At 47.7% G+C, this 27,503-nt stretch overlaps 1 protein-coding gene and 1 pseudogene across 2 annotated transcripts in view; one reads left to right on the top strand and one right to left on the bottom strand.

Annotated features, from left to right (window-relative positions):
- The window catches only part of LOC139265786 (ephrin type-B receptor 1), a 605,412-nt gene that overhangs the window by 287,821 nt on the left and 290,088 nt on the right, over window positions 1-27,503 (top strand). Inside the window, exon 4 of one of the 2 annotated variants that reach the window (XM_070883210.1) lies at window positions 3,792-4,080. The exons of the other annotated variant lie outside the window; for it this stretch is intronic. Within the exon in view, the coding sequence (XP_070739311.1) occupies window positions 3,792-3,802 (11 nt within the window). The 3' untranslated portion in view covers window positions 3,803-4,080. Of the gene's footprint in view, window positions 1-3,791; window positions 4,081-27,503 lie in introns of those variants that run through there. 2 annotated transcript variants of the gene reach the window in all.
- LOC139265496 (octapeptide-repeat protein T2-like) lies at window positions 23,253-23,845 on the bottom strand (annotated as a pseudogene).

The raw sequence follows: 27,503 nt of genomic DNA, 5'->3' as shown, positions 1-27,503 counted from the left end.
GTAACCCATGTATAATCTGACCTAAGTTGTACACTGTGAGAACACTGACCACTAGGTGGTGAACTTGTGGGAGACACTCCTAACCTAGACCTTCAGATATAAAAGGGGAAGCTCCACCCACTTTCATCACTTGAGTGCTATGAAATAAAGGACAGGTCACAGACTGACCTTCTCTCAAGCATGGGCCTCGTGTGGATTTATATTGTATAGTAAGGACGTATCAATATCGATCTCAGTCTTGAAAGTTCCAGTTGTCCCCACGGTCTTTTATGAGAGTGAATTCCCAGTTTCCACCACCCTTTGTATGAAGACCTGCTTCCTGATCTCGCCCCTGAACGGCCTGGCTCTAATTTTAAGATTATGCCCCCTCGTTCTGGACTTTCCCACCAGCGGAAATAGTTTCTCTGTTTCTGCTCTATAAAATCCTTTTTTCAGTTCAAACACCTCAATTAGATCACCACTGAACCTTCTAAACGCCCCAGAAATAGAAGCCAAGTTTATAAGAACATAAGAACATAAGAATTAGGAACAGGAGTAGGCCATCTAGCCCCTCGAGCCTGCTCCGCCACTCAACAATATCATGGCTGATCTGACCGTGGACTCAGCTCCACTTAACCGCCCGCTCCCCATAACCCTTAATTCTCTTATTGGTTAAAAATCTATCTGTGATTTGAATACATTCAATGAGCTAGCCTCAACTGCTTCCCTGGGCAGAGAATTCCACAGATTCACAACCCTCTGGGAGAAGAAATTCCTTCTCGACTCGGTTTTAAATTGGCTCCCCCGTATTTTTAGGCTGTGCCCCCTAGTTCTAGTCTCCCTGACCAGTGGAAACAACCTCTCTGCCTCGATCTTGTCTATCCCCTTCATTATTTTAAATGTTTCTCATCTTCATAGTTTAACCCTTTAAACCCCGCTGTCAACTGTGGCTCAGTGGGCAGCACTCTCGCCTCTGAGTCAGGAGGTTATGCGTTCAATTCCCACTCCAGGGACTTGAGCATAACAATCTAGGCTGACACTCCCAGTGCAGTGCTGAGGGAGTGCTGAACTGTCGGAGATGCCGTTTTTCAGATGAGATGTTAAACCGAGGCCCTGTCTGCCCTCTCAAGTGGACGTAAAAGATCCCATGGCACTATTTCAAAGAAGAGCAGGGGAGTTATCTGGCCTGGCCAATATTTATACCGATCAACATAACAAAAAAAACAGTATATCTGGTCATTATCACAGTGCTATTTGTGGGAGCTTGCTGTGCGCAAGTTGGTTAGCGCATTTCCTACATTACAACAGCGGCAACACTCCAAAAATACTTCATTGGCTGTAAAGTGCTTTGAGACGTTCAGTGGTCGTGAAAGGCGCTATATAAATGCAAGTCTTTCTTTTCTTTCATTCTGGTGAATCTCTACTGTACTGCTTCCAAGGCCAGTATATACTTCCTTTGAACGCAGTATTCAATGTGGGATCTCACCAAGGCTCTGCACAACGGAAGCATCACTTCCTTACTTTTGCATTCCAGCCCGCTTTGAGATACAAGCCAACACTCCATTAGTCTTTTTATTACTTTCTGTACCTGTGCACCAGCTTTTAGTGATTTGCTGACATGGACATCTAACTCTGAGCTCTGCCACAGGTTCTAGTCTCTCACCATTAAGAAAATATTCAGATTTACTGGGCTGGATTTTCGGCTTTGCCGAGGCAGGTTGGGAAAGTTACCGTCCGGGTAACGTCTGCGCTGTGTGGAGAAATCTTTGCCATCTGGGCCCTGCGCCAGGGGGACAGCACAAAGGGAGGCGTTGTACAACTTTCGCGACGCAAAAACGGGAGCGCTCTGAGGAGGCCTTGGGAGGGGAAAAAAAAATCACAAAAACATTCCAAAAACATTGCCCACACCACCACAACACAAATTGCTACAAAAACATAAACGAATGACGCTGGAACTTGCCTTTCTTGCAGTTTATCCTCCTCACCACCACCGGCAGGGCCAGACCATTGTATTTTCCCCGGCGGTCATCGCGGGTGGCGATTCGGGGCGTACGGGTCGGCTGTGAGTCCAAACTCCTGCCAGTGTCAAAACCAGAGGCATTGCACACCCGACGCAGCTCTCCCCGACGGTGCATCTAAACACCGCCGCAAAACCCGACCCGAGGATCGCGCCCGGACGCTAAAGACCTCACCTCCCCATTTCTCACCGCGGAGCGTCAAAACCCGGAGAAACCCGGAGCGCAAACCACCCACAAATCCAGCCCATCGTTCCTAGATCCAAAATAGATGAAGTCACATCTCTCCACATTGAACTCCACTTGGCACAGTTTTTCCGCACTTAGTCTTGCTCCAACCCACACAATTCATTGCACCTACAGTGTAGTCCCATCTGCAAATCTCAACATACATCGCTCTCTTTCTTCATCCAAGTCATTGGTATATATGGCGAAAAGCCCCAGTACAGATCCCTGGGGAACGCCATGGTTTGATCCCACCACTTATCTCTACTTCGTCTCCTGCCTCTCAACCAAATACCAACCCATCTCACATGGTTACCTCCAAATCTGTGCACTTTCATTTTTAATAATTGCTAATAATCTCTTGTGCGAAACCTTGTTGAATACCTTCTGTAAGTTCATATGGACTACATCCATTGACCCACTCTGCCCACCATGCCAGTGACCACCTCAAAAATTGCACAATCCATAATCAATAATCGTTCAAGGGATTGCAGCTAAAACATTTCAAATGATCTGAGGGTAAATGTCGAACGGGCTCTTCCTTGTCACATTCTCTTTCCAATTTTGAACTCTCCTCCCCTGAAGATGCTCAGAACTGGACACAGTCAGCCCAAGTATAAACCAGGCATACAAAGTCTGAGTTCCCAAACTGAGAGAAAGAACTTGCCACTATGGATTACCTCAGCAAGGGCACTGACTGTTCTTTTTGCAGACAAAGACAGCAGCTCATTTATGCACAGCAAGATCGCAGCAGCAGTATACGAGGTGAATGATGGGCTAACCTGATTGGGGTGGTGGTGTTTTAAGGTTTGACCAGGATATTGGAAAAAATTCCTTGGTATCTTTTATGTCCCCCTGAACAGGCAGACACGTGTTTAACGTCTTACCCCAAAGGCAGTGCAGCACTCCCTCAGTACAGCACCAGAGTGTCAGCCATGATTATAGACTCAAGTCGTTTGTACGGACCTCTGTGTCTTATCAATTTTGAGCATTCATTGTTGTGGTTTTCAATTAACTTTCATCCATAGCAAAACGAATATCCGGAATGGATCCTTGATCCCAAATGTTTATTTTGGCCCCAAACATGGTATGACAAGCCAACTCCATTTACAAAAATATAGAATAGAATCATAGAAATTTACAGCACGGAAGGAGGCCATTCAGCCCATCGTGTTTGCGCCGGCTGACCAAGAGCTATCCAGCCTAATCCCACTTTCCAGCTCTTGGTGCGTAGCCCTGTAGGTTACGCCACTTCGAGTGCACATCCAAGTATTTTATAATGTGGTGAGGGTTTCTCCCTCTACCACCCTTTTAGGCGGTGAGTTCCAGACCCCCACCACCCTCTGGGTGAAGAAATTTCCCCTCCAATCCCCTCTAAGCCTCCTACCAATTACTTTAAATCTATGCCCCCTGGTTGTTGACCCCTCTAGTCTATCCAGGCCCCTGATAATTTTATACACCTCAATCAGGTCTACCCTCAGTCTCCTCTGTTCCAAAGAAAACAACCCCAGCCTATCCTGAGACGAAGGGTCATCGACCTAAAACGTTAACTCTGTTTTTCTCTCTCCACAGACGCTGCCTGATCTGCTGAGATTTCCAGCATTCTCTGCTTTTATTTCAAATTCCAGCATCTACAGTATTTTGCTTTTATCCCAGCCTGTCCAATCTTTCCTCATAGCTAAAATTCTCCTGTCCAGGCAACATCCTGGTAAATCCCCTATGTACGAGAGAGGGTTCAATCACATCAGTGAAAAGACACCAAATTCACTGCTCCAGAGTAAAATGTTTATTTAACAGGAATTCAGGATTCGGAATGCCACTAATTTATTTTCTGTCGTCATATCATACCTTGTGGATACAAATAAAGTACCAGTGTAACTATTCTTGCAGTGTTCAGCCACCTTCTATTAATATGAACCGGTGGCATGTCAAACGTGTTTATTACAGGACTGAAAACACAGTAAAATGTCTGCCTGCTGAAGTAATAGGAATTGGCAAGTGTGAGGGGCTCAGTGAGGAGGAATGAATAGAAAGCGTGTAAATAGTAGAGCGTTTGTGCCTTTTCGCATTCGAGATGTTATTTGGTTAACCAGTTCTGACAGAATCTTCATTCGTTGTACGTTACTCATCTGCACTCCAGTTTCATTTCAGAAGAATGTATTTTATCCGCTCAGGGCCATTGTTAATTTCTTCCGTCCACGTCTGAAAACGTGGAACAAGAACTCACCGCTGAATGAATGATGCAGTCCAGCAAAGATAGAAACTGGCATTTTAGCTGCAGGAAGTTTCAGACATTGTGGAGAGGGACGATCGAGTTGGCAATGTACAGCATGTTGGGACTTTGCAATGTGTTGGGAACATGATGGGATTTGCAGCTACACTGTGAATTGGAAATTGTGTTGGGACTGTGCCCTGTGTAGGGAACGTATGGGGAAATGTGTAGCTAATGTGTAGGGAATGTGTAGGGAACGTGGAAACATAGAAACCTACAGCGTAGAAGGAGGCCATTTCGGCCCATCGTGTCCGACAAAGAGCAAGGTGTGTGTTGGGAATGTGCGGGGAATGTGTTTGGGCTGTGTTGGGCTGTGTTGGGAGTGTGCACGGCCTGCCTTTATTGGCCCACTTGCGCCCTGTCCTCTCTCAGTTGAACGTGTACAGCAGATGGTCTGCAGCAGTGCCAGTCGGGGAGGGGGAGGGGAAGGAGAACTTCGATCAGTAATTCGTGCTGTGAATGCTAAGCTTTCAGGGAAGTCAAAGCACATTGTGATTCTACCCCTCCTTCTGGACAGAATGAAAGACAATTAAAGAGACATAATTAGGGTGAGCTATGAATGGTGGATAGAAACGGTGTGTGGAAGAGAAGAAAAGGTAAGTGTTGGTTTTCTGAAGAGAGTAAAAGCAATCTGAAAAGCTGTCTGACACATTTTCAGCAAAACATTTGAGGCTGAGAAGGGGCCTTTTTCAAACAAAACCCACTCCGAGCACTATAGACAAATAAGCAGCTGTCCTGCAGTGAGAGACCTAGATTCAGAGTCATTCAGTTTAAGCGCATTCATTCAGGGAGATTGTTTTGCAAAGGGCATCCCTTGCAACCTTCAGCTTCATCCTCCTCCTCCTAATCATTACTGCCTGAGAAATACACTTAGTGCTGTACCTCCTATGTCTCAAATGTATACCGTGGGAGGGCAGGGACAGCTCAGACTGTCTGACTCTGCCAAACTGTGCCTGGTTCTATGTGGGTGAATTCTCCCTCCCCATACTCCCAGGGGTATCGGCATTGTGCACAGTGTCCCATCTCTGCACCCGGCCCCTGGGGGCACAGCTTCCCACAGAGAGCGCAGGCTCACTGAGTATACCCTGTGCTGCTTATCTTTGACAAAAGGAATATAACAGAATAGTCAGAGACAGTAAATGACCATTTGGGACATCGAATCTCCCTCCTCCACCACCCTAACCTCCCCCATTGAATCTCCCTCCCCCACCAACCTAACACCCTCCCATCGAATCTCCCTCCCCCACCAACCTAACCCCCCCGCCATCGAATCTCCCTCCCCCACCACCCTAACCCCCCCCCCATCGAATCTCTCTCCCCCACCGCCCTAACCCCCCCCCCCATCGAATCTCCCTCCCCCACCACCCTAACCCCCCCCCCCATCGAATCTCTCTCCCCCACCACCCTAACCCCCCCGCCATCGAATCTCCCTCCCCCACCACCCTAACCCCCCCCCCCATCGAATCTCCCTCCCCCACCACCCTAACCCCCCCCCCATCGAATCTCCCTCCCCCACCACCCTAACCCCCCCCCCCATCGAATCTCCCTCCCCCACCACCCTAACCCCCCCCCCCCATCGAATCTCCCTCCCCCACCACCCTAACCCCCCCCCATCGAATCTCCCTCCCCCACCACCCTAACCCCCCCCCCCATCGAATCTCCCTCCCCCACCACCCTAACCCCCCCCCCCATCGAATCTCCCTCCCCCACCACCCTAACCCCCCCCTCCCATCGAATCTCCCTCCCCCACAAACCTAACACCCCCCCATCGAATCTCTCTCCCCCACCGCCCTAACCCCCCCCCCATCGAATCTCTCTCCCCCACTGCCCTAACCCCATCGAATCTCTCTCCCCCACTGTCCTAACCCCATCGAATCTCTCTCCCCTACTGCCCTAACCCCATCGAATCTCGCTCCTCCCCATTGAAGTATCCACCAGCATTTTAATAGAACCCATTTTTTTTTGCCTTCAGGACCCTGCCAGAATACTCAAAGAATGTTTTTTAAATAATTTTTTAGCATTTATTTTCCGCTGACTCCCATTTAATTCCTTTCCTATATCCCTTGGCTTATTTTGCAGTTAACCTAACCTTTTCTTTGCCTTCCTGGTTGAACAACTGCTCTTCTCCTTCGTCCCTCAGTAACATCACTCTCCTCACACTTGGGTCAGCTGAGTACTTTGAGGTTGGACTTTGCTGCAGGGAAGCGTTTCACTAGTGTGTGCACGAGGATTCACGAGGGTGGCATTAAGATAATGGCTTTATCATAGAGGGGGTGCAACAACAGAGAGACTGGGGTTATATGGGCACAAATCGTTGAAGGTGGCAGGGCAGGTTGATAAAGCGGTTAAAAAGCATAAGGTACAGAGTACAAAAGCAAGGAAATTATGATGAATCTATAAAACACTGGTTCGGCCCCAACTGGAGGATTGTGTCCAATTCTGGGCTTCACACTTTAGAAAGGATGTGAAGGCCTTAGAGAGGGTGCAGAAAAAATTTACGAGAGTGGTTCCAGGGATGAGGGACTTCAGTTCTGTGGATAGACTGGAGAAGCTGGGGTTGTTCTCCTTGGAGCAGAGAAGGTTGAGAGGAGATTTGAGAGAGGTGTTCAAAATCATGAGGGGTCTGGACAGAGTAGATAAGAGAGAAACTGTTCCCATTGGTGGAAGGGTCGAGAACCAGAGGACACAGATTTAAGGTGATTGGCAGAAGAACCAAAGGCGACATGAGGGGAAACTTTTTTATGCAGCGAGTGGTTAGGATCTGGAATGCTCTGCCTGAAAGGGTGGTGGAGGCAGATTCAATCGTGGCTTTCAAAAGGGAATTGGATAAGTACCTGAAGGAAATAAATGCTGGGCTATGGGGAAAGGGTGGGAGAGTGGGACTGGCTGAGGTGCTCTTGCAGAGAGCCGGCACGGGCTCAACCGGCCGAATGGCCTCCTTCTGTGCTGTAACCGTTCTCTGATTCTATGAGTGCAACAACTACTAAAGACGAGGAAACAATAATAATAACAGTCACAAAATTAGAGCACACTGATCACATCTTCAGACCAACTCTGACTGAATTGTAAACCCAAGTGTTCAAACTACATCAAACATTTCTGTGAGGGGGGCGGACCTCTGTAAACATCACTGCTCTGCCAGGGATCTCAGTTTTAAAGAAAATCTCAAGCTGGTCTTAAGCTACTGTGAGAAAAATAAAACATTGCAAAGTGCCCAAGGAAATACAATACATCGATAGATTTTTGTTGGGTAAGGGTGTGAAGGGATATGGACCAAAGGTGGGTAAATGGAGTTGAGGCACAGGTACCTGATCAAATTGGATAGAGATGGAGGCTCGAGGGGCTGAATGGCCTATTCCTCTTCCTGTGTTTCAGGTGCTGGAGGGTCTGTTCAGGTGACTCTATGCTGAAGGTGTGTTCTAGTTCGCTGTGTCTCTGCACCCAATGCCCTGCCTCTATAGCTCTTTATCTGAGCGCTGAAAGAAAAACCTGCGTTTATATAGGATTTTTCACGACTTCAGGACGTCCCAAAGCACATTTCAGCCAGTGTAGTCACTGGTGTATTGTAGAAAACACAGCAGACAATTTGCGCACAGCAAGCTCCCACAAACTGCGATATGATAATGACCAGATAACCTGTGTTTGCTGAGTGATGGATTTTGACCAGTGATTATAGGTTTGATGTTGTGTGATGAGGCCAGTGCTGAGGGTGATGTTAATTCAGAGAAATGGAGCAGTACACATGGAACCATTGGGGAGGAAATGGTTCGTGACCCAACAAAACTGTGATTGAATTTGTTGACAGTCCAGCAGGTTTAACTCACCAAGCTCAATTTGTACAATCATTATTTTATTTGTGATATTTGAGCTGCAGGAGAATTTTCTCATATGTTCTTGCTAAACCATCAATAACACTCAACTGACATAAGGTAAATGACAAAAAACGATGACTTGACCTCCTACTGGTTGGCTTAACAAGATAATTATCAACTGGTTTATTAATCTCATTTAATCACATAATTCCTGTCCGACCGCATTGACTTTCTCTGATTCCACAAAAAACTTTTGTTTAGATATAATTTGCATGTCGTGTGGCACAGCCCATCGAAAGTGCTTGCAGATTCGAGCTCGGTCGGTACAGTGATGGGGCCCCCTCTGCAGCCAGGAGCCCTGAGTGATATGATGCTTCTGTTTGACTGCAGTGTCATAGGGGGAAGGTGCAGGATGAAAAGGCCATCTGCCAGTGAGGTCCCTGGGTCTACAAGATCCTGTCACTGGGGAGGCATTGACTGCCAAATCGGAGAGTACGAGAAAGAGATGGGCCTAACTGCAACACAGACTTCTCCCTCAACACATTGACAATGTGAACACGCGAGATGTCTAGACAAAAGGTACAATAGGGTCGGACTCCCAAAGCAACTTCAATAAAAAAATGAAGAGTCTTTAATGTTTTCACCACAATGGACGATAACATTTTCTGTTAATGGCACCTTGCTCTTTGAAAAAAATGGAAAACGCAACCTTCTGTTCGAGAAATCTTTATGTTTTGGATAAATATTACTATTTATCTTCATCCTCTCTCCTGATATTTAGTTTTTGTTAGGTATTCTCGTTGTTTGTCTTTGAGGTTGTCTGAATGAACTCCGTCTCCCTCTCTCTTTTCCCTTTGGTTTGCTTGCATGTAGTAATTAAGTAGCGATCGGTGCACTTTGCACTGAATGTTATGACTGCATTAACTGGCTGGATTTAGCAGCAAAACAGCTTTAAAAGCTTGTCCCTCCCGTGCCTCATAAATCTACAGGCAGACTGACAGGGATGCAGTTTACTTTAGGGAATGAAAGAGGCCGATCACCATCAGGACTAAGAGCAAGATGCCCCTGAGGGCCCTTTTACAGAGAGAGGTCAGTACTTTTATAGGGAGAAATCCCCATCACAATTGAACAGAAAAGAAAACACATTTTTTTTTAATCCATTTTTGTTCTTTTCCTCTGAGATTTTTTTGACTGAGGTCATCACTACGACCGCACACTCTCGGTGTGAGCTGTGTGATTTTTTTATTTTCTTTCAGTTATGAACATAGAGCCAGGAGTAGAACATTCAGCCCCTCGAGACTGTTCCACCATTCAATTAGATCATGCCTGATCTGTATTTTAACTCCTTCTTCCCACATTTTTTCAATTGACCCACAGCCTCAACAGCTTTTTAGGGGAGAGAGTTCCAGATTTCCTCTATCCTTTGTGTGAAGATTTTCTGCTCGACCTCACCCCGAACGCTCTAATTTTAAGGTTGCGCCCCTTGTTATCAAGTCATTATCACATTGCTGTTTGTGGGAGCTTGCTGTGCACAAATTAGCTGACGCGTTTCCCACATTACAACAGTGACTATACTCCAAAAGTACTTCATTGGCTGTAAAGTGCTTTGAGATGTCAGGTGGTCGTGAAAGGCGCTATATAAATCCAAGTCTTTCTTTCTTCTCCTCCTTCCTTCCTTCCTTGCTCTCCCACCAGAAGAAATCATTTCTATCTATTCTTTTTCTTTCTTTTTGCCCTATCAAATCCTTTGATTAGGTCACACCTCAATTAGATCATCCCTTAATCTTCTATAGTCGAGAGAATACAAGCCGAATCTCTGCAACCTGTTTCCCGCCCATCCCAATTTAATTGTTGGCTCTGAACCTTTGGCCAATGCCTCACCTGTGGCACAGGGAGATGGCCTGGTCACGGGTCTTACACCAACGTCAGGAGGTTAATCCGTCTGAGTTAATCAGCCACAGTCGCCTTATAACCACTACTCAACCAGCCCCTCCTGATGACCGAATTCCCATTCATAAACCATGGCAGGGTGCCATTCAGACACCACCATATTGTGCTCGTCATGGTGTAATTGCAGCCTCCCTCCAGTGGGAGGTAGTGCAATCAATGGCAGGGCGCTGTATGAAAATGTCTGTCGGCAGGTTCCATTATATATAAGTTTAGGAATTTATAATTGAAATATAAAAGTAAGAACAAGTAGTAAAACTTTTAAAATAGGGTTCTGCTCCAATAATTCTCGGCTCTCTAACCCCTCGTGGCAACACATGGTCCTGATTCTGTGTACAGTGCCACAGGACTAGTGTTTGAAATAATTCTGGAACAAGTACAGCAGGTCCTGTGGAGGGCTGATCATTTCATTCAAACAGGGAGTATTCTTCAGCATTCGAACAGTTAACTGAAAAAGGAACTGTGTCTCTTAAAACCCATTCAAATTCTTGGTGCTGCTGCCTTTTTCTTGAAAAGAATTTAATAAGCACTTTGAATAATGGGCCCTACTTATACAATCAAGTGAATTATAATATATTCCAGTAATGAATGCTTTCAAGGGGAATGTGCATTTGTTTCAAACGTGAACCTGCTCCGAGGCAGTTAGTGATGCAAAGGAGACCTGAGGGATTGGGAAGGGGATGAGGGCGAAATGCAGAAAAAGGGAATGGGGTCCAAGGAGATAATGACAACATTCTGCAGCCAGGGCTGTGAAATATCATCATCATCATAGGCAGTCCCTCGGAATCAAGGAAGACTTGCTTCCAGTTCTCAGGTGACTGAGCAGTCCATTACTGGAATTACAGTCTCTGTCATAGTGGTTGAAGGAAAGGGTGGGTGGGGAGTCTGGTTTGACGCATGTTCTTTCCGTTGCCTGCGCTTGATTTCTGCATGCTCTCGGCGACGAGACTCGAGGTGCTCAGCGCCCTCCCGGATGCACTTCCTCCACTGAGGACGGTCTCTGGGGGAATGCGCATCCTGTTCACTTTCCAATCGGGAAGCAGGGTTTGTTCTGAGCTGGCCTTGCTGGCTCGTTCCTGGGGTGAGGTGCTTTACATTTGCAGATCTACTTTGAGTGCACTGCTCTGAATCCCGTTTACAATATATCCATCCCCAACTTGTAAATATATAGCCCCTTTAACGTAGCCAAACGTCCCAAGCTTCTTCACAGGAGCGTAATCAGACAGGAATTGGCACCGAACCACATAAGGAGCTATTAGTGCAGATGACCAAAAGCTTGGTCAAAGAGGTAGGTGTAATGTATTTTCTTCATGCGTTCTTTACTTAAGAATTTAAAGCAACACATTGCTATTAAGAACTAGTTGGTTTATTAGCAAATGTTTAACAATCACACTACACATTACCAGTTCATCCGCTCACAACTCAGCAGCTCTACAACTATTTTGTGCAGGAACATGAATACAAGTGCCCCCTGATTAAAGAGGCATCACACTCCAGAAACTTTCAATCAAGTGCCCTTTTTTTTCGAGGGCACCAAAAACGCAAATTAACAATTCAACATAAAGGGAACCTTTGTCAAATCAAATCAAATTAAATCAAATTAAAATTCTGTTCCCGGTTGAAATGATGCACTCCAGTCCCTCCGGCGCCCACCTCTCAACAGCTCTACAAAGCTGTGAGCATACTCACCGGTGCAAACATTACAGTAGGTTTTATGGAGTGACAGAAAGGATGAGAGAGAGGCGGAGAGGTTTAGACAGGGAGTTCCAGAGCTTGGGGCCCAGGCAACTGAAGGCATGGCCACCAATGGTGCAGCGAAGGAAGAAAGGGATGTGCAAGAGGCCAGAATTGGAGGAGCGTAGACATTTCGGAGGGTTGTGGGGCTGGAGAAGGTTACAGAGAGAGGGAGGGGGCGAGGCCAGTGATGGATTTGAACCCAAGGATTAATTCGCGTTGCGCGGCGATTCTCGCGGAGCTCCCCGCGTTGGCAGGGGGAGCGGAACGGTTGTCAGGTGCTCAGTCCCTTGCTCACATGAGTCAAAACTGCGTGCTGCCTGTGTCATGGTGCAGCGGATAACCTGGCCTCAAGGCAACACCTCCTCTCCACGCTCAGTAATCCCAAACTCACCACAGGTCAATGAAGCTGAAGCACTGGCTCGATGCTGTCGGCACTTTGTTCATGCTTGGTGAATGAGGACGAGGACGTGCTCTCTGTCAGGTGATTTGAGAATTCGGATCTCTGCAACAGATAACTCACCTCTCTTAAGCGTCAGACTGACCTCCCAGCCCCGCACTCCTGCACGCATCATGCAGCTATTTCAGAGTTGAGCAACGTCAGAGCAGAAAGCACTTGTATTGAAGGGTGATCAGCTCTGCCCTCCCCAATTCAAGTGGGAAGTGTCTGTTTAGGTTCCCAACCCAGTGGACGCTGCAGTCAGAAAGAGCGGCGACAAAATAAGTGATTTCTGAAGACCTGAATTATCTAACAGCAGCAGCGGAGACCCGGGAATAGCTGTTGCACAAATTCTTAAGCAGCACGATTTAGCCTCCTAATACAGAGACATGTTTATGCAGATTATGCCATTTGCCATCCCCACTGCTCTGTGTTGTACCTCGGGACCAATCACTAATCCCCAAATCACTGTATGCAGCAAGCGTTGACTCTGCTCCAGGCTGCTTGGCAGAGTCAACAGGGAATAGTCTTCAGAAATTAATTCAGGCTTTTTATTGCTGGCAGCGTTGAGGTCTTATTGATTTTTTTGGTAGGAGCTGATTAAATACGGCACTTATTGCTTCAAGGACAAACATTGATATTTACTTGGAAAAAACAGATCTGTTTTGGGTCCAAGTCCTTTTGTTTCTTTTGTCCCTCAACTTCTAAAAGCATGGAAGCCTTTCTGTTGCTTTTTACAGTTTGCATATCAGTGGTGATGTGCCTTTGGCTCAGTGCTACAATTCCCGCCCCTGAGTCAGAAGGTGCAGGCTTTGAAGAAAAAAATTAAAGAAAAACGGAAAGAAAGACTTGCATTTATATAGCGCCTTTCACGCCCACCGGATGCCCCAAAGCGTTTTACAGACAATGAAGTGCTTTTGGAGTGCAGTCATTGCTGTAATGTAGGAAACGCGGCAGCCAAATTGTGCATAGCAAGCTCCCACAAACAGTAATCTGATAATGGCCAGATTTAGTAATGTAAGTTGAGGGATAAATATTGGCTAGGACACCGGGGAGAACTCCCCTACTCTTCTTCGAATAGTGCCATGAGATCTTTTGTGTTCACCTGAGCCTAATCCGAAACACAGTGCCTCTGACAGTGCGGTGCTCCCTCAGTACCACACGAGGAGTGTCAGCCTAAATTTAGTGTTCACTGGAGTGGGACTTGAACCCACAACCTTCTGACTTGAGGCGAGAGTGCTGGCCACTGAGCCAGGGCTGATGGCCTGTAATCGCAGAGTCATGAGCATCAGCTCTCCCTGAGGACCCAGCAAAAAACACACTGGGGCTGGCACTGAAGTGTGACAGGAGTTAAGATCTAGAATACCGATGTAGGCAGATGTGCAGAGAGCATGAAGGAATCCGTTCCCAGCAGTAGCAGGTGGAAATCACTCTACCTGAAGCATTTCTTTGTGTGCAAGTCGACGGGTGACAGTTGGTGGCGATGTGTGTGAGTGTGTGTGTGAGTGTATGAGTGTGTGTGTGTGAGTATGTGAGTGAGTGTGTGAGTATGTGAGTGTGTGTGTGTGTGTGAGTATGTGAGTGTGTGTGTGTGTGTGAGTATGTGAGTGAGTGTGTGAGTATGTGAGTGTGTGTGTGTGTGTGTGAGTATGTGAGTGTGTGTGTGTGTGTGAGTATGTGAGTGACTGTGTGTGTGTGAGTATGTGAGTGTGTGTGTGTGTGTGAGTATGTGAGTGTGTGTGTGTGTGTGAGTATGTGAGTGAGTGTGTGTGTGTGTGAGTATGTGAGTGAGTGTGTGTGTGTGTGAGTATGTGAGTGTGTGTGTGTGTGAGTATGTGAGTGTGTGTGTGTGTGAGTATGTGAGTGAGTGTGTGTGTGTGTGAGTATGTGAGTGTGTGTGTGTGTGTGAGTATGTGAGTGAGTGTGTGTGTGTGTGAGTATGTGAGTGTGTGTGAGTATGTGAGTGTGTGTGTGTGTGTGAGTATGTGAGTGAGTGTGTGTGTGTGTGAGTATGTGAGTGTGTGTGTGTGTGTGTGAGTATGTGAGTGTGTGTGTGTGTGTGTGAGTATGTGAGTGTGTGTGTGTGTGAGTATGTGAGTGTGTGTGTGTGTGTGAGTATGTGAGTGAGTGAGTGTGTGTGTGTGTGTGGGTGTGTGAATGTGTGCCTTGCACTACTCCAAGTCTTTGAACGGAGATTTAAAGTTGCCCTCAGCCCTGGGCTGCTTTCTCCGTGTAATGATAACTCGAGGAGATGCAGACATGGCAATGTCATCAAGCTCCCCCGCAGGCAGCTTGCGAGTGTCCCCATGCGGGATTGAGGTGTTGAATGTTATTCTGTCAGGATAACAGAAGCTCTTCTCGAGTGGAATAGCACCTGACACGAAGCTGACACTGTGGTAAAATGACAGGTTGGGTGTCAAAATGTTGATGGGGAAAGAGCGATAAAGGGAATGGGAAATGTCAAGCGGTGCGCTGGGACCAGGCGCTGCGTGAATCGGGCCGAAGGCACCAAGCCACAGGGCCCGTTATTGTTAAGTATCCGTGCTAACAGCTGCTCCTTCCCAAGGCATTCCCTTTATTTCAAGACTGATGAATAATTAGATCAGAATACACCACGAGCTGTGTGAGTTGGCAGTGAGCTCTTCAGATGCACGGTACTGATGATGTCATTACACGCGACAGTGCGAGCGAGAGCGTGCTCCAGCTGTTGCTGAACATCAGCATCAGACTGGATCATTCCCGGCCCGGTCTGTGCTGATTGGCTGTTCTCAGCCAGCGCTGTGGTGTACAAGCTGCATTTGGCAAAGAAAGACAGAATATGCGCCTTTCACACTTCCCAAAGCGCTTTGCACCTAATGTAGCATTACTTGAAGTGCAGTCACTGTTGTAATGTAGAAAATACCGCAGCCAATTTGTGCACAGCAAGCTCCCACTGTAAAGGATTTGTTTAATGGATTCTTTGCTTAAGAATTCATTGCAACACATGGCTATTAAGAACTAGTTGGTTTATTTAAAAAAGTTTTACAATCACACTACACACTAGGCTCACAACTGCATATCTCACCATGGATGACCTAGACCCAACTGGCTGGGGTTTTATTGAGTCTGGTGAACATCACGTGACTGGCTAAGCCACTCCCAACGCAACAGCTCTGCAAACCTGTGAACGTACTCAGTGCATACATTACATCATCATAGGCGGTCCCTCAAACATTACACCCACAAATAGCAATGTGGTAATGACCAGATAATCTGTTTTTAGGTCTTGGTGGAGGGATAAACATTGAGCACCTGAGAGAGCAAGTGGGGCCTCAGTTTAACGTCTCATCCAAAAAATGGCACTTCCAACAGCACAGCACTCCCTCAGTGCTGTCCCTCCGACAGTGCAGTACTGGGCGCGTTGTCCTACATTTTATGCTCCAGTCCCTGAAGTTGGGTTTGAACCCATAACCTTAGAACTCACGGGCAGTAGCGCTACCACTACGCCACGGCTGACACGTAGTTAGCCGTTGCCCCTCCCACCAGGAAAGGAAACAAATACCTCTGCTAACTCTCCAGCGACCTCTGCTGAAACCTACTGTCATTTTCCGAATGTTCGAGGCGCCGTTTCTCGTTCAGGTGATTGCAGGAAGTGATGTTAGTGCAGCAGCTCGGAGTAAACAACTTGCGTTTATATAGTGCCTTTAACGTAGTAAAACGTCCCACGGTGCTTCACAGGAGCGTTATCAAACAAACGTTTACAACTCGACAAAAGGAGATGTTAGGGCAGGTGACCAAATGTTTGGTCAAAGAGGTACATAGAATTACAGAGCACATAAACAGGCCATTCAGCCCAATTGGGCCATACCAGTGTTTATGCTCCACACCAGCCTCCTCCCACCTCACTTCATCTCACCCCATCACATTATCCTTCTATTCCTTTCTCCCTCATGTACTTATCTCGCTTCCCCTTAATTGGATTTATTGGTGATTATCTTATAATTACGGCCTGTTGTAGGCAGTAAAGAGCAGCTTAAAGGAAGAGAGAGAGGTGGAGCGGCAGCGAACTTTAGGGAGGGAGTTCCAGAGCTTGGGGCCCAGGTAGCTGAAGGCACGGCCACCAATGGTGATGCAAAGGAATTTGGGGATGCACAAGAGGCCAGAATTAAAGGAACACAGAATGTTTAGGATTACCTGTACATTTTACATGACAATGAATGCTGAGGGAATTCTATGTTGAAGTGTCAGTTGTGGCTCAGTGGGCAGCATGCTCACCTGAGTCAGAAGATTGTGCGTTCAAGTCTCTCTCCAGGAACTGGAGCACAAAAAAATCTAGGCTGGCGCTCCGATGTAGTGCTGAGGGAGTGCCATACTGTCGGAGGTGCTGTCTTTCGGATGAGACGTTAAACTGAGGCCCTGTCTGCTCTTTCAGGTGGACATGAAAGATCCCATGGCACTATTTTGAAGAGGAGCAGGGGAGTTATCCCCGATGCCCTGGTCAATATTTATCCCTCAATCAACATAATAAAAACAGATTATCTGGTCATTATCACATTGCTGTTTGTGGGAGCTTGCTGTGCGCAAATTAGCTGTAAAGCGCTTTGAGACGTCCGGTGGTTGTGAAAGGTGCTATATAAATGCAAGTCTTTTTTAAACTGGAGATCCCCTGTTCTGTATTCAGCTGAAGGTGATTACCTCAGCATTAAACTGCCTGCAGGGTTCATTCTCAACAACAGCACACGCGGTTACTTTTGACTTGTGACAATCCAGCTGCTTCTGGGAATAGAGGATCCATTGGGAGAGACGGCCACTTCCTGTCAATCACCTCTGCCAGAAAGATCGATGAATCTCTTCGATAACAAGATGACAAGCCTGGTCATTCTTTGTGAAAGGAGAATAATGGCAAGGAAGCAGTTTGTGGGCAATAAATAACCTGCTGCTGATGACTAGAGATATAACATTTAAAAATAAAGCTGAGAAGGACCGGCAAAGAAAGAAAAAAACTAAAGAATTTGCAAATATATCACGCCTTTCATGACCTCAGGAGATTCCAACAGGGTACGGTAGCATAGATTTTTTTTATTGATTCACGGGCTGTGGGCGTCACAGGCAAGGCCCGCATTTAGTGCCCATCCCTCAGTAACCTTGAGAAGGTGGTGGTGAGCCGTCATTTCAGGGGCAGTTAAAAGTCAAGCATATTGCTGTGGGTCTGGAGTCACATATAGGCCAGACCGGATAACGCGGGAGATTTCCCTCCCTAAAGGGCATTAGTGAACCAGATGGGTTTCTACGACAATCCGGTAGTTTCATGGTCACTATTACTAATACTAGCTTTTTATTCCAGATTTATTTTTTAAATTAATTGAATTTGAATTCTCCAGCTACCGTGGTGGGATTTGAGAGGGTCGTGAATCTGTGGAATTCTCTGCCCCAGAAAGGTGGGTAGGCTGGGTCATTGAATATATTTAAGGCGGAGATAGGCAGATTTTTGAGCGATAAGGCAGTAAAGGGTTATGGGGAGCGGGTGGGGAAGTGGAGCTGAGTCCATGATCAGATCAGCCATGATCTTATTGAATGGCGGAGCAGGCTTGAGGGGCCGAATGGCCTACTCCTGCTCCTATTTCTTATGTTCTTATGTTCACATTCCACCCAGACCAGCCACAGTGCAGGTCACTGAGCAATTCAGAGTGGTGCTGGGAACTCCTACATCCGTTGGTTACAGATTACTTGCTCACCCTTGGGAGTGAGCCTTAGCTCTATGGGAATAACTGGTCCTGCTCCCATTGTCAGCTTGTCAGCATTAGGAGAGTTTTGTGAATATCACAATCAGGCAACCAACAATCTCTGTATACCCAGGTGGTTTGTGGAGCAGGCCTGTCAGTAAAGCAAGTGTTGCTCACCCCTAGTTCACCAATTTTACACATAAAATGGTGATTGTTACAAATAGTGGGCCGAAGATTAAATTACCAGGATTGAGAACAGTGATTCATTCAACAACGCTGTGACGGCTACAGTTCTCTGTACAGCAACAGCTAGTTCCTGGAGTTACAGGTACAGACAAGCAAAGATATGGCAGCAGTCCTCTTGCGGGAGACAGAGAGTGAGGTTTTTGGCTGAATCACGCATTGCACAATCCTGCCAAATTTAACTTAAGGCGTCTCATGTACGATACCCTCAGAAGATTAAGGGAGGATCTAAATGAGGTGTCTGATTATTGAAGGAGATGATAGGGTAGATAGAGTGAAATTATTTCCTCTGGTAGGCGAGTCCACAACTCTTAAAATTAGAGCCAGGCCGTTCAGGGGTGATGTCAGGAAGCACCTCTTCACACAAAGGGCAGTGGGAATCTGGAACTCTCGCCCCCTGAAAAGCTGTTGAGGCCGGGGGTCAATTGCTTAATTCAAAACTGAGATTAATAGATTTTTGTTCGGCGAAGGTATTAAGGGATACAGAACCAGAGCGGGTAGATACAGTTAAAATACAAACCAGACACGATCTAATTGAATAAGGGAACAGGGTCGAGGGGCTGACTGGCCTCCTCCTGTTTCTATGTTTACATGTTCCTAAATCGTGCTGGAGCTGTGTGCTCCTGTACCTTACCCTGCTGTTGTGCCTTTGTGAGCACCTATTGAATATACTCCAGTGGGCCGGCATTGGATCAAGTGAATGCTTTATTCTCATCCTGTCAGGCCCACATTCCTTGCCATGGTTAACGTTACACTCTTTTCCTGATAATCCAAAGTTATTTTTTGAGCTAAAAAGCTTCAATTTCTCAATAATGTGAACTAAGTAACGTGCATAGCACAACAAAGAGAGAATGTAGTGCTTAAAAAATTAAATTACATAAAAATTACATTGAATTTGCAGGCCATTCGGCTCAACGGGTCCGTGCCAGTATTTATGCTCCACACGCGCTTCCCCCCTCTCCATCTCATCCTATCAGCATTCCCTTCCATCCCTTTCTCCCTCATGTGTTTATCGAGTTTCCCCTTAAATGCATCTAAGCTATTCATCTCAACCCCTCCCTGTGGTAGTGAGTTCCTCATTCTCACCACTCTCTGGGTAAAAACTAAATGACTTTGTGTTAAGAGAAGTAGAATGTATTCCGAGACGAAACGTTACCCGTTTGGGATAAAGGCCCAATTTGGGAAATGGCAGAAAACCGATCATTGACGTAACTGGTAAGTCAGCATGTGGAAGGGCTAGAAACATAGAAAATAGGTGCAGGAGTAGGCCATTCGGCCCTTCGAGCCTGCACCAACATTTAATATGATCATGGCTGAACATGCAACGTCAGTACCCCATCCCTGCTTTTTCTCCATACCCCTTGATCCCTTTAGCCGTGAGGGCCATATCTAACTCCCTCTTGAATATATCTAACGAACTGGCCTCAACAACTTTCTGTGGTAGAGAATTCCAAAGGTTCAGAATTCTCTGAGTGAAGAAGTTTCTCCTCATCTCAGTCCTAAATGGCTTACCCCTTATCCTTAGACTGTGACCCCTGGTTCTGGACTTCTACAACATCGGGAACTTTCTTCCTGCATTTAACCTGTCCAGTCCCGTCAGAATTTTATATGTTTCTATGAGATCCCCTCTCATTCTTCTAAACTCCAGTGAATACAGGCCCAGTCGATCCAGTCTCTACTCATATGTCAGTCCTGGCATCCCAGGAATCAGTCTGGTGAACCTTCGCTGCACTCCCTCAATAGCAAGAACGTCCTTTCTCAGATTAGGAGACCAAAACCGAACACAATATTCAAGGGAAATGAGCAACTCATCTTCCGCCAAGTCAGAGAACATCCCCATCCCCCCTCCCCCCCCCACCTCACCCTACCCCACCCTGCCCCTGCTTCCTCCAACCCAGAGGAAATTCACCACCAAATCCTCTCTGTTGTGGTTGCAGTTTTGGAGCAGTGGTTATTTTGGAGGGTGGGTGCTGCCACTGATATCAGTGGTCAGGGTGCTCCATTCAGTTAATGTGTGAGAACTCCCACAGTGAACACTTCAATCCCTGCAGTGTGCATGGCTGTAAGCGGCAGCACGGTACACTCCACAAGAACAGGCTAGCAGTTTACAGACTCCTCTGCTGATGCCTCTCCTTTCTCTGGACATGGAACAGCCAGCCCTGGAGTCTGACATCTCAGCACAATGGCCTGGAGTGGTGGCCGGTTATTTAGCATTGAGTCACCCTGGAATTTGCCTCCTCTTTAAGCAGCTCATCGTCATGCTGGATTACGCTGCTCTTTAACATCTCACACTTGAGTCTAAATCTCTGAATGCGGGACAAAGATCTCTCTTTCATGGTGAAGGTTCTCAAGCACAATTAGTTCAGGACTCAGTCTCCCTCTCTCAGTCTCTCTGCCCCCGCTGCACCCCCAGCTTGTGCTGGGCATATATCCAAAGTACAGTTGAGAGATTGGCGACATGAAAAAAAAACTAAATTCTCGCCGTTTTAAATATAATTTTTAAATTTACTTTTTAAAAAGTTGAATGGCTGCAGTAACGCCCAGCCCCATGCCCTGTGCTGCTCCCTCAGTTATTGGAGGCTCAAAGGGTTTTCTCGGTGTTTTGCTGCTGTCTGTGAGACCCAGTTGAGAGATGTGCCTTCTCCGTTCTCCCTCTGTACACAGAGCAGCCTTTGTGGATGGAACGATTCCGGCTGGACTGTGGGAAGAGGTCCTTTGTTGTGACGATTCGGGCGGTTGCAATGCTGCGATGCTGATTCGCCCCCCCGTCGAGCTCTCATGGTATTGTGAAACTGATCATGTTTACTGCTGGTTCTATTCCAGATTATGGAATTAAATTATTTGCTGATTGTACATTTTTTCATGCTGTCGGTGGAAGCTGTGCCTTGGTGGCAAACAGGGAAAAAGTTGTGTTTTCAAAATAAATAACTGATTTTAAAAAAGCAAAAGAAAGACTTGCATTTATATACGCCTTTCACAACCACCGAATGTTTCAAAACAATTTACAGGCAATGAAATACTTCTGGAGTGTAGTCACTGTTGTAATGTGGGATACACGGCAGCCGATTTGCGCACAGCAAGCTCCCACACACAGCGATCGAATAATGACCAGATAATCTGTTTTGTTATGTTGATTGAGGGATAAATATTGGCCAGGACATCGGGAATAACTCCCCTGCTCTTCTTCAAAATAGTGCCATGGAATCTTTTACGTCCACCTGAGAGTGCAGACGGGGCCTTTGTTTAATATCTCTTCCAAAAGACGGCACCCCCGACAGTGCAGAGCTCCCTCAGTACTGTCCCTCCAACAGTGCAGCACTCCCTCAGTACTGCCCCTTCAACAGTGCGGCCGTCCCTCAGTACTGCCCCTTCAACAGTGCAGCACTCCCTCAGTACTGCCCCTCCAACAGTGCAGCACTCCCTCAGTACTGCCCCTTCAACAGTGCGGCCGTCCCTCAGTACTGACCCTCCGACAGTGCGGCGCTTGCTTAATACTGACCCTCTGACAGTGCAGCACTCCCTCAGTGCTACCCCTCCCTCAGTGCGGCCATCCCTCAGTACTGACCCTCCGACAGTGCGGCGCTCGCTTAATACTGACCCTCTGACAGTGCAGCACTGCCTTGGTACTGCCCCTCCAACAGTGCAGCACTCCCTCAATGCTACCCCTCCCTCAGTGCGGCCGTCCCTCAGTACTGACCCTCCGACAGTGCGGCGCTCGCTTAATACTGACCCTCTGACAGTGCAGCACTGCCTTGGTACTGCCCCTCCAACAGTGCAGCACTACCTCAGTACTGCCCCACCGACAATGCGGCGCTCCCTCAGTACTGCCTCTGCGACAGTGTTGCGCTCCCTTCGCACTGCACTGGAGCATCAGCCTAGATTTATGTGCTCCAGTCCCTGGTGTGGGACCTGAATCTACAACCTTCTGACTCAGAGGCGAGAGTGCCGCCCACTGAGCCACAGCTGACAGTCATTTTGATTATTTTAGAAGATTATTTAAGTCTTCAAATGCCCGCCTTTGTGGATCCAACACTGAGTCACCAGGGATAAGGGCATTGATTTGCCGATCAATGCAGCAATGCCTAACAGAGTGGAAGTGAGCACAGGGCTTTGTCTCTCTTGCCTCGGGCCTGAGGGCTGCTTTCTCTCTCACACTCCCCCTTTTTACCCCATTGCAAAGCGACCTTGCTTCGGACCGTGAATTGCATTGGAAATAATCGCCAGGCTGAAAGGTGCCCTACGGTCTTTCACAAAACACTCCTTTTAACGCAAATGTGTGCTTTGTTACATTGCTAAAGAACCATCGGAAAACAGCAACAACACCCCACATTCCGGTCAGTGAGACCCGCCCATCACAGGCCAACCGCACGTTCCACAGCTGGCCACGTTCATCGTCGCCGATTGGAACATTTCCTTTTCCCCCCAAATATGTGTTCCTTCCTTCTGAGAACTAAAGTTGTCCTTCACATAACAACCGTACAACCATAATGCAAGTCAGGCTGTTCCCAGAACCAGTCTCAATCCCAGAGCAGGAACACTGCTCCCAATCCCAGAGCAGGAGCACTACTCCCACACCCAAAACATGAACACAGCCTGCTCCCACTGCCAGAACAGGAACTCTGCCTGCTCCCACTCCCAGAACAGGAACATTGCTCCCAATTCCATTTCAGGAATATCACCTGCTCCCAATCCCAGAGCAGGAACTCTGCCTGCTCCCACTCCCAGAACAGGAACTCTGCCTGTTCCCATTCCCTGAATAGGAACTCTGCCTGCTCCCAATCCCCGAATAGGAACACTGCACCCAATCCCCGAACAGGAACACAGCCTGCTCCCACTCCCCTCTGCCCTCTCCCTCTCAGCCCTCTCCCCTCTGCCCCCTCCCTCTCAGCCCTCTCCCCTCTGTCCTCTCGCTCTCCGCCCCCTCCCTCTCAGTTCTCTCCCCTCTGTCCTCTCGCTCTCCGCCCTCTCCCCCTCAGCCCTCTCCCCCTCAGCCCTCTCCCTCTCAGCCTGCTCCCTCTCTGCTCTCTGCTCTCTCCCTCTTAGCCCTCTCCCACTCAGCCCTCTCCGCCCTCTCCCTCTCAGCCCTCTCCGCCCTCTCCCTCTCAGCCCTCTCCCCTCTGCCCTCTCCCTCTCAGCCCTCTCCCTCTCAGCCCTCTCCCTCTCAGCCCTCTCCCTCTCCGCCCTCTCAGCCCTCTCCCCTCTGCCCTCTCCCTCTCAGCCCTCTCCCCTCTGCCCTCTCTATCTCAGCCCTCTCCCTCTCAGCCCTCTCCTCTCTGCTCTCTCCCTCTCCCCTCTGTCCTCTCGCTCTCCGCCCCCTCCCTCTCAGTCCTCTCCCCTCTGTCCTCTCGCTCTCCGCCCTCTCCCCCTCAGCCCTCTCCCCCTCAGCCCTCTCCCTCTCAGCCCGCTCCCTCTCTGCTCGCTGCTCTCTCCCTCTTAGCCCTCTCCCTCTCAGCCCTCTCCGCCCTCTCCCTCTCAGCCCTCTCCCCTCTCAGCCCTCTCCGCCCTCTCCCCTCTGCCCTCTCCCTCTCAGCCCTCTCCCTCTCAGCCCTCGCCCTCTCAGCCCTCTCCCCTCTGCCCTCTCCCTCTCAGCCCTCTCCCCTCTGCCCTCTCCCTCTCATCCTCTCCCTCTCAGCCCTCTCCTCTCTGCTCTCTCCCTCTCCCCTCTGCCCTCTCCCCCTCTGCCCTCTCCCCCTCTGCCCTCTCCCTCTCAGCCCTCTCCCCTCTGCCCTCTCCCTCTCAGCCCTCTCCTCTCTGCCCTCTCCCTCTCCCCTCTGCCCTCTGCCCTCTCCCCCTCTGCCCTCTCCCTCTCAGCCCTCTGCCCTCTGCCCTCTCCTTCTCAGCCCTCTCCTTCTCAGCCCTCTCCCCTCTGCCCTCTCCCTTTCAGCCCTCTCGCTTTCAGCCCTCTCCCTCTCTGCTCTCTCCCTCTCTGCTCTCTCCCTCTCTGCTCTCTCCCTCTCAGCCCTCTCCCTCTCAGCCCTCTCCCTCTCAGCCCTCCCTCTCTGCCCTCTCCTTCTCAGCCCTCTCCAAGTACTGGGTGAGCTGCTGAATAGAGGTATGTTACAGCCCAATGTTAGCAGCGGAACTGAGTATAAGTGATGTTGGGTGATGAATAGTCAGTGTAGGAGTGGAACCACACTGGTTAAGTTTCTCATGTGTCATTTCAACAAGAGCCATTGGTTGTTAAATAACGTTATTTGAATATATTTGTGATATCACTGCAAAGGTGTCAAAAGTGTGTTTGTGCAGAACTTAGATCCACAATTCACGGTGATGCAAAATAATTCTCTTGGAAAGGGGAGAATAAAAAAGCTCTGAGTAGCAGAGCACGGGGCATGTGAGAGACAGAATTCATGTTAATATGTACACATCAGGCACTTTAAACTGGAGAAGATGGATGAGCCGGGCTTGTAATGAATCAGTGATCCCCTGATCTAGTTGCAAATTTAGCTGACTAGTCACTTTCTCTCTTACAATCTCCACTTCAATAAATTGACAGATTGGTCACACGTCACTTTCAGCCGCCTCATCCAAGGAATTAGCAACTATCCTGTGACAGGGACTGTGGTTCCCGTATTGAACTGTTCAGCCACCTAAGGACGCATGTTAAGAGTGGAAGCAAGTCTTCCTCCATGCCGAGGGACTGCCTATGATGATGGTGGGTGACAAAAAGTGTCGTGAATCAGCTGTATTTAGCGGCACTTCTGTATATTTCTATCTCTGGCTCTCTATTCCATTCTATCGCCTTACTTTAACTGAGTAAGGGTCTCCGTTTTTCCCAATACTTTGCTCTCTGTTTTCTTCCCTTCCTCTGTTGAAGGAGTTGGAGGGTCCTTGCTGACCGCTTCCCTTCACCCAGCCTTCAGACTGAGCTGCTCTTCCTTAATCGGCGATTGATCCTGAAAACGACAAAGGTCACGTCATCCTTCTTGGGAATAGCTGATGATGTTTGACACATGTTCGCATTACACAGTGGACCCGCTGAATGGCTCACATCCATCAACCAGCACCTTAGGGCAGGACCTTCATCACAGCCTCCTCTCCTTCTCCGCATCAGTTATAAACAAGTCAAAATATCATAAATACAGTGAATTTGCATTGATAATGTCAAACTTTAGCCTCTGTTTCACTGGACCCTTATTAGTCCCGACAATCGTTCCGAACAAACCTGGTACAGCATTGCAGATGTCAACTTCAGGATAAAGCCAATCGCAGGTTATACAGCCCGACCAGTCTGATCCCAGCAACTGTAGAGTGCAAAGTGCAGTTGGTAACACGTGCATCACACTGCCTCCTGAAACCCCACTGCTGGCTGGGAGGGACCCCGCAAAGGTCGGCTCAATCAGATGCTGTGTGAATAGTCAGAGTCTGGGCTTTAAAAAATTCCGTGGTATGTTTAGCAACTGTCCAGGTCTCACAGACTCCCTGAGTGCGTGCCTCACCTGCGGTGCACTGGAGTTATACTGCACATGATGCCAAGTCCAATCAGTGTCAACCAGTCTTCCCAAGGCTCTCGCATCATATGGTTTCAATGTGCTTCAGAACTGAGCCAGGACCTGACTCAAGATTTGTCTTGTTTGTGCATTAGTGAAATAGTGTCACTAACGCAAGAAAGGACAGTGTGTTTATACAGCACCTTCTGCAACTTCAGGAGGCCCCAAAGAGATTCACAGCCAATGAAGTGCTTTTGGAGTGTAGTCACTGTTGTAATGTGGAAAATGGGCAGCCAATTTACGCACAGCAAGCTCCCACAAACAGCAGTGTGATAATGACCAGATAATTGTTTTATTAGTGATGTTGGTTGGGGCATAAATATTGGCCCAGGGCACCAGGGAAGACTCCCCTGCTCTTCTTCCATTTGTGACACGGGGTCTCTCGTATCCAGCTGAGAGGGAAGATGAGGCCTCTTCCAAAAGACAGCACTTCTGACAGTGTAGCACTCCCTCAGTACTTCACTGGAGTGTCAGCAAATCTCAAAGATGGGGCCAAACTAAACCCAAAGCCTTCAGTCTGTGTCCAAGCAGACAGTGTCCAAGCACTGGGAGGTTAGTGTGGCTGGGCGAGAGTACTGCCCGCTGAGCCACGGCTGGCATTTCCATCCTAATTGAAATCTAATACTCGATCCCCGTGTGACAGGTTTTTATTACAGTGACAGTGTCCAAGCACTGGGAGGTTAGTATGGCTGGGCTTTAAGACATAGTTAAGCTCCCTCTGCCCAATCAACAGACCCCAATTTAAACCCTCGCGCAAGGCCATCTCTGGCACCTCACACCAAACGGTTACTGGAATGGGCTGGATGTGGCTTAGTTGAGCTCTGCCTGCTCACGTCTGGATGTGGATCACCCTCCGAAGTTTAGGATGCTTTGAGCTGCCAGAAAGAACAGGCTTTCACCGCTTGGCACATCGTTGCTGACCTCATCATCTTCACACATAGTTAAGTAACTCACAGCATGCAGTGTGAGGTCGTTCAGGTCACTTTTTGTCTAATCTAAATATTTGTCTTGTAGAAAGCTTCAGCCTGTGGTTGCGGTGACTGTTGGGTTGATTGATGGGATGTTTTAGTTGCCGTTTCCAGGTGTGAGCTGAACAGCTGGCGATATGGTGGGGACTTGAGCCGGCACCATTCTGATTGACAGAGTGTGATGAATTAAGCGTGTTATTTATTTGACTATTTCTCTGTAAAGTTAGCTCACCCATACCCATCCGATACCCGGCGCTGCGTGATGGTACAACTCATTGTTATTAATTAAATAATAGAGAAATCTGGTTTCTAATTAAGGTCATTTGCATATACAGTCCCTAAAGGCATAACAATTAAATTCTTCAAGTTTCATAATTACAAAAATTTGCAGATTTCTGAGTTAAAGGGGAATGTCTGCTTTCTAATTAATGCAAATCAGCTGTAATCAACATAATTCATTCTATGTTATCCCTTATAGCTAAACAATTATATTTGCCAAGGTTTGCAAACATACAATGTGTCGTACATCCTTTGACTTTCAAATGAAGTCCATCTGAATTAACCTAATTTAAATATACAAAGAGAATTTATTAGCATAATACTCGAATACATCAAACCAAAAGTACCAGTGATTATATTGTTTTAAGCCACACAAATTAGAATTAGGAGTTTTCTGA

This window comes from Pristiophorus japonicus, chromosome 6 (genome assembly GCF_044704955.1).
Source record: "Pristiophorus japonicus isolate sPriJap1 chromosome 6, sPriJap1.hap1, whole genome shotgun sequence".
Lineage (NCBI taxonomy): Eukaryota > Metazoa > Chordata > Chondrichthyes > Pristiophoridae > Pristiophorus > Pristiophorus japonicus.
The sequence above is the reverse complement of the archived record's forward strand: the minus strand, read 5'-3'. Positions and strand labels throughout refer to the sequence as shown.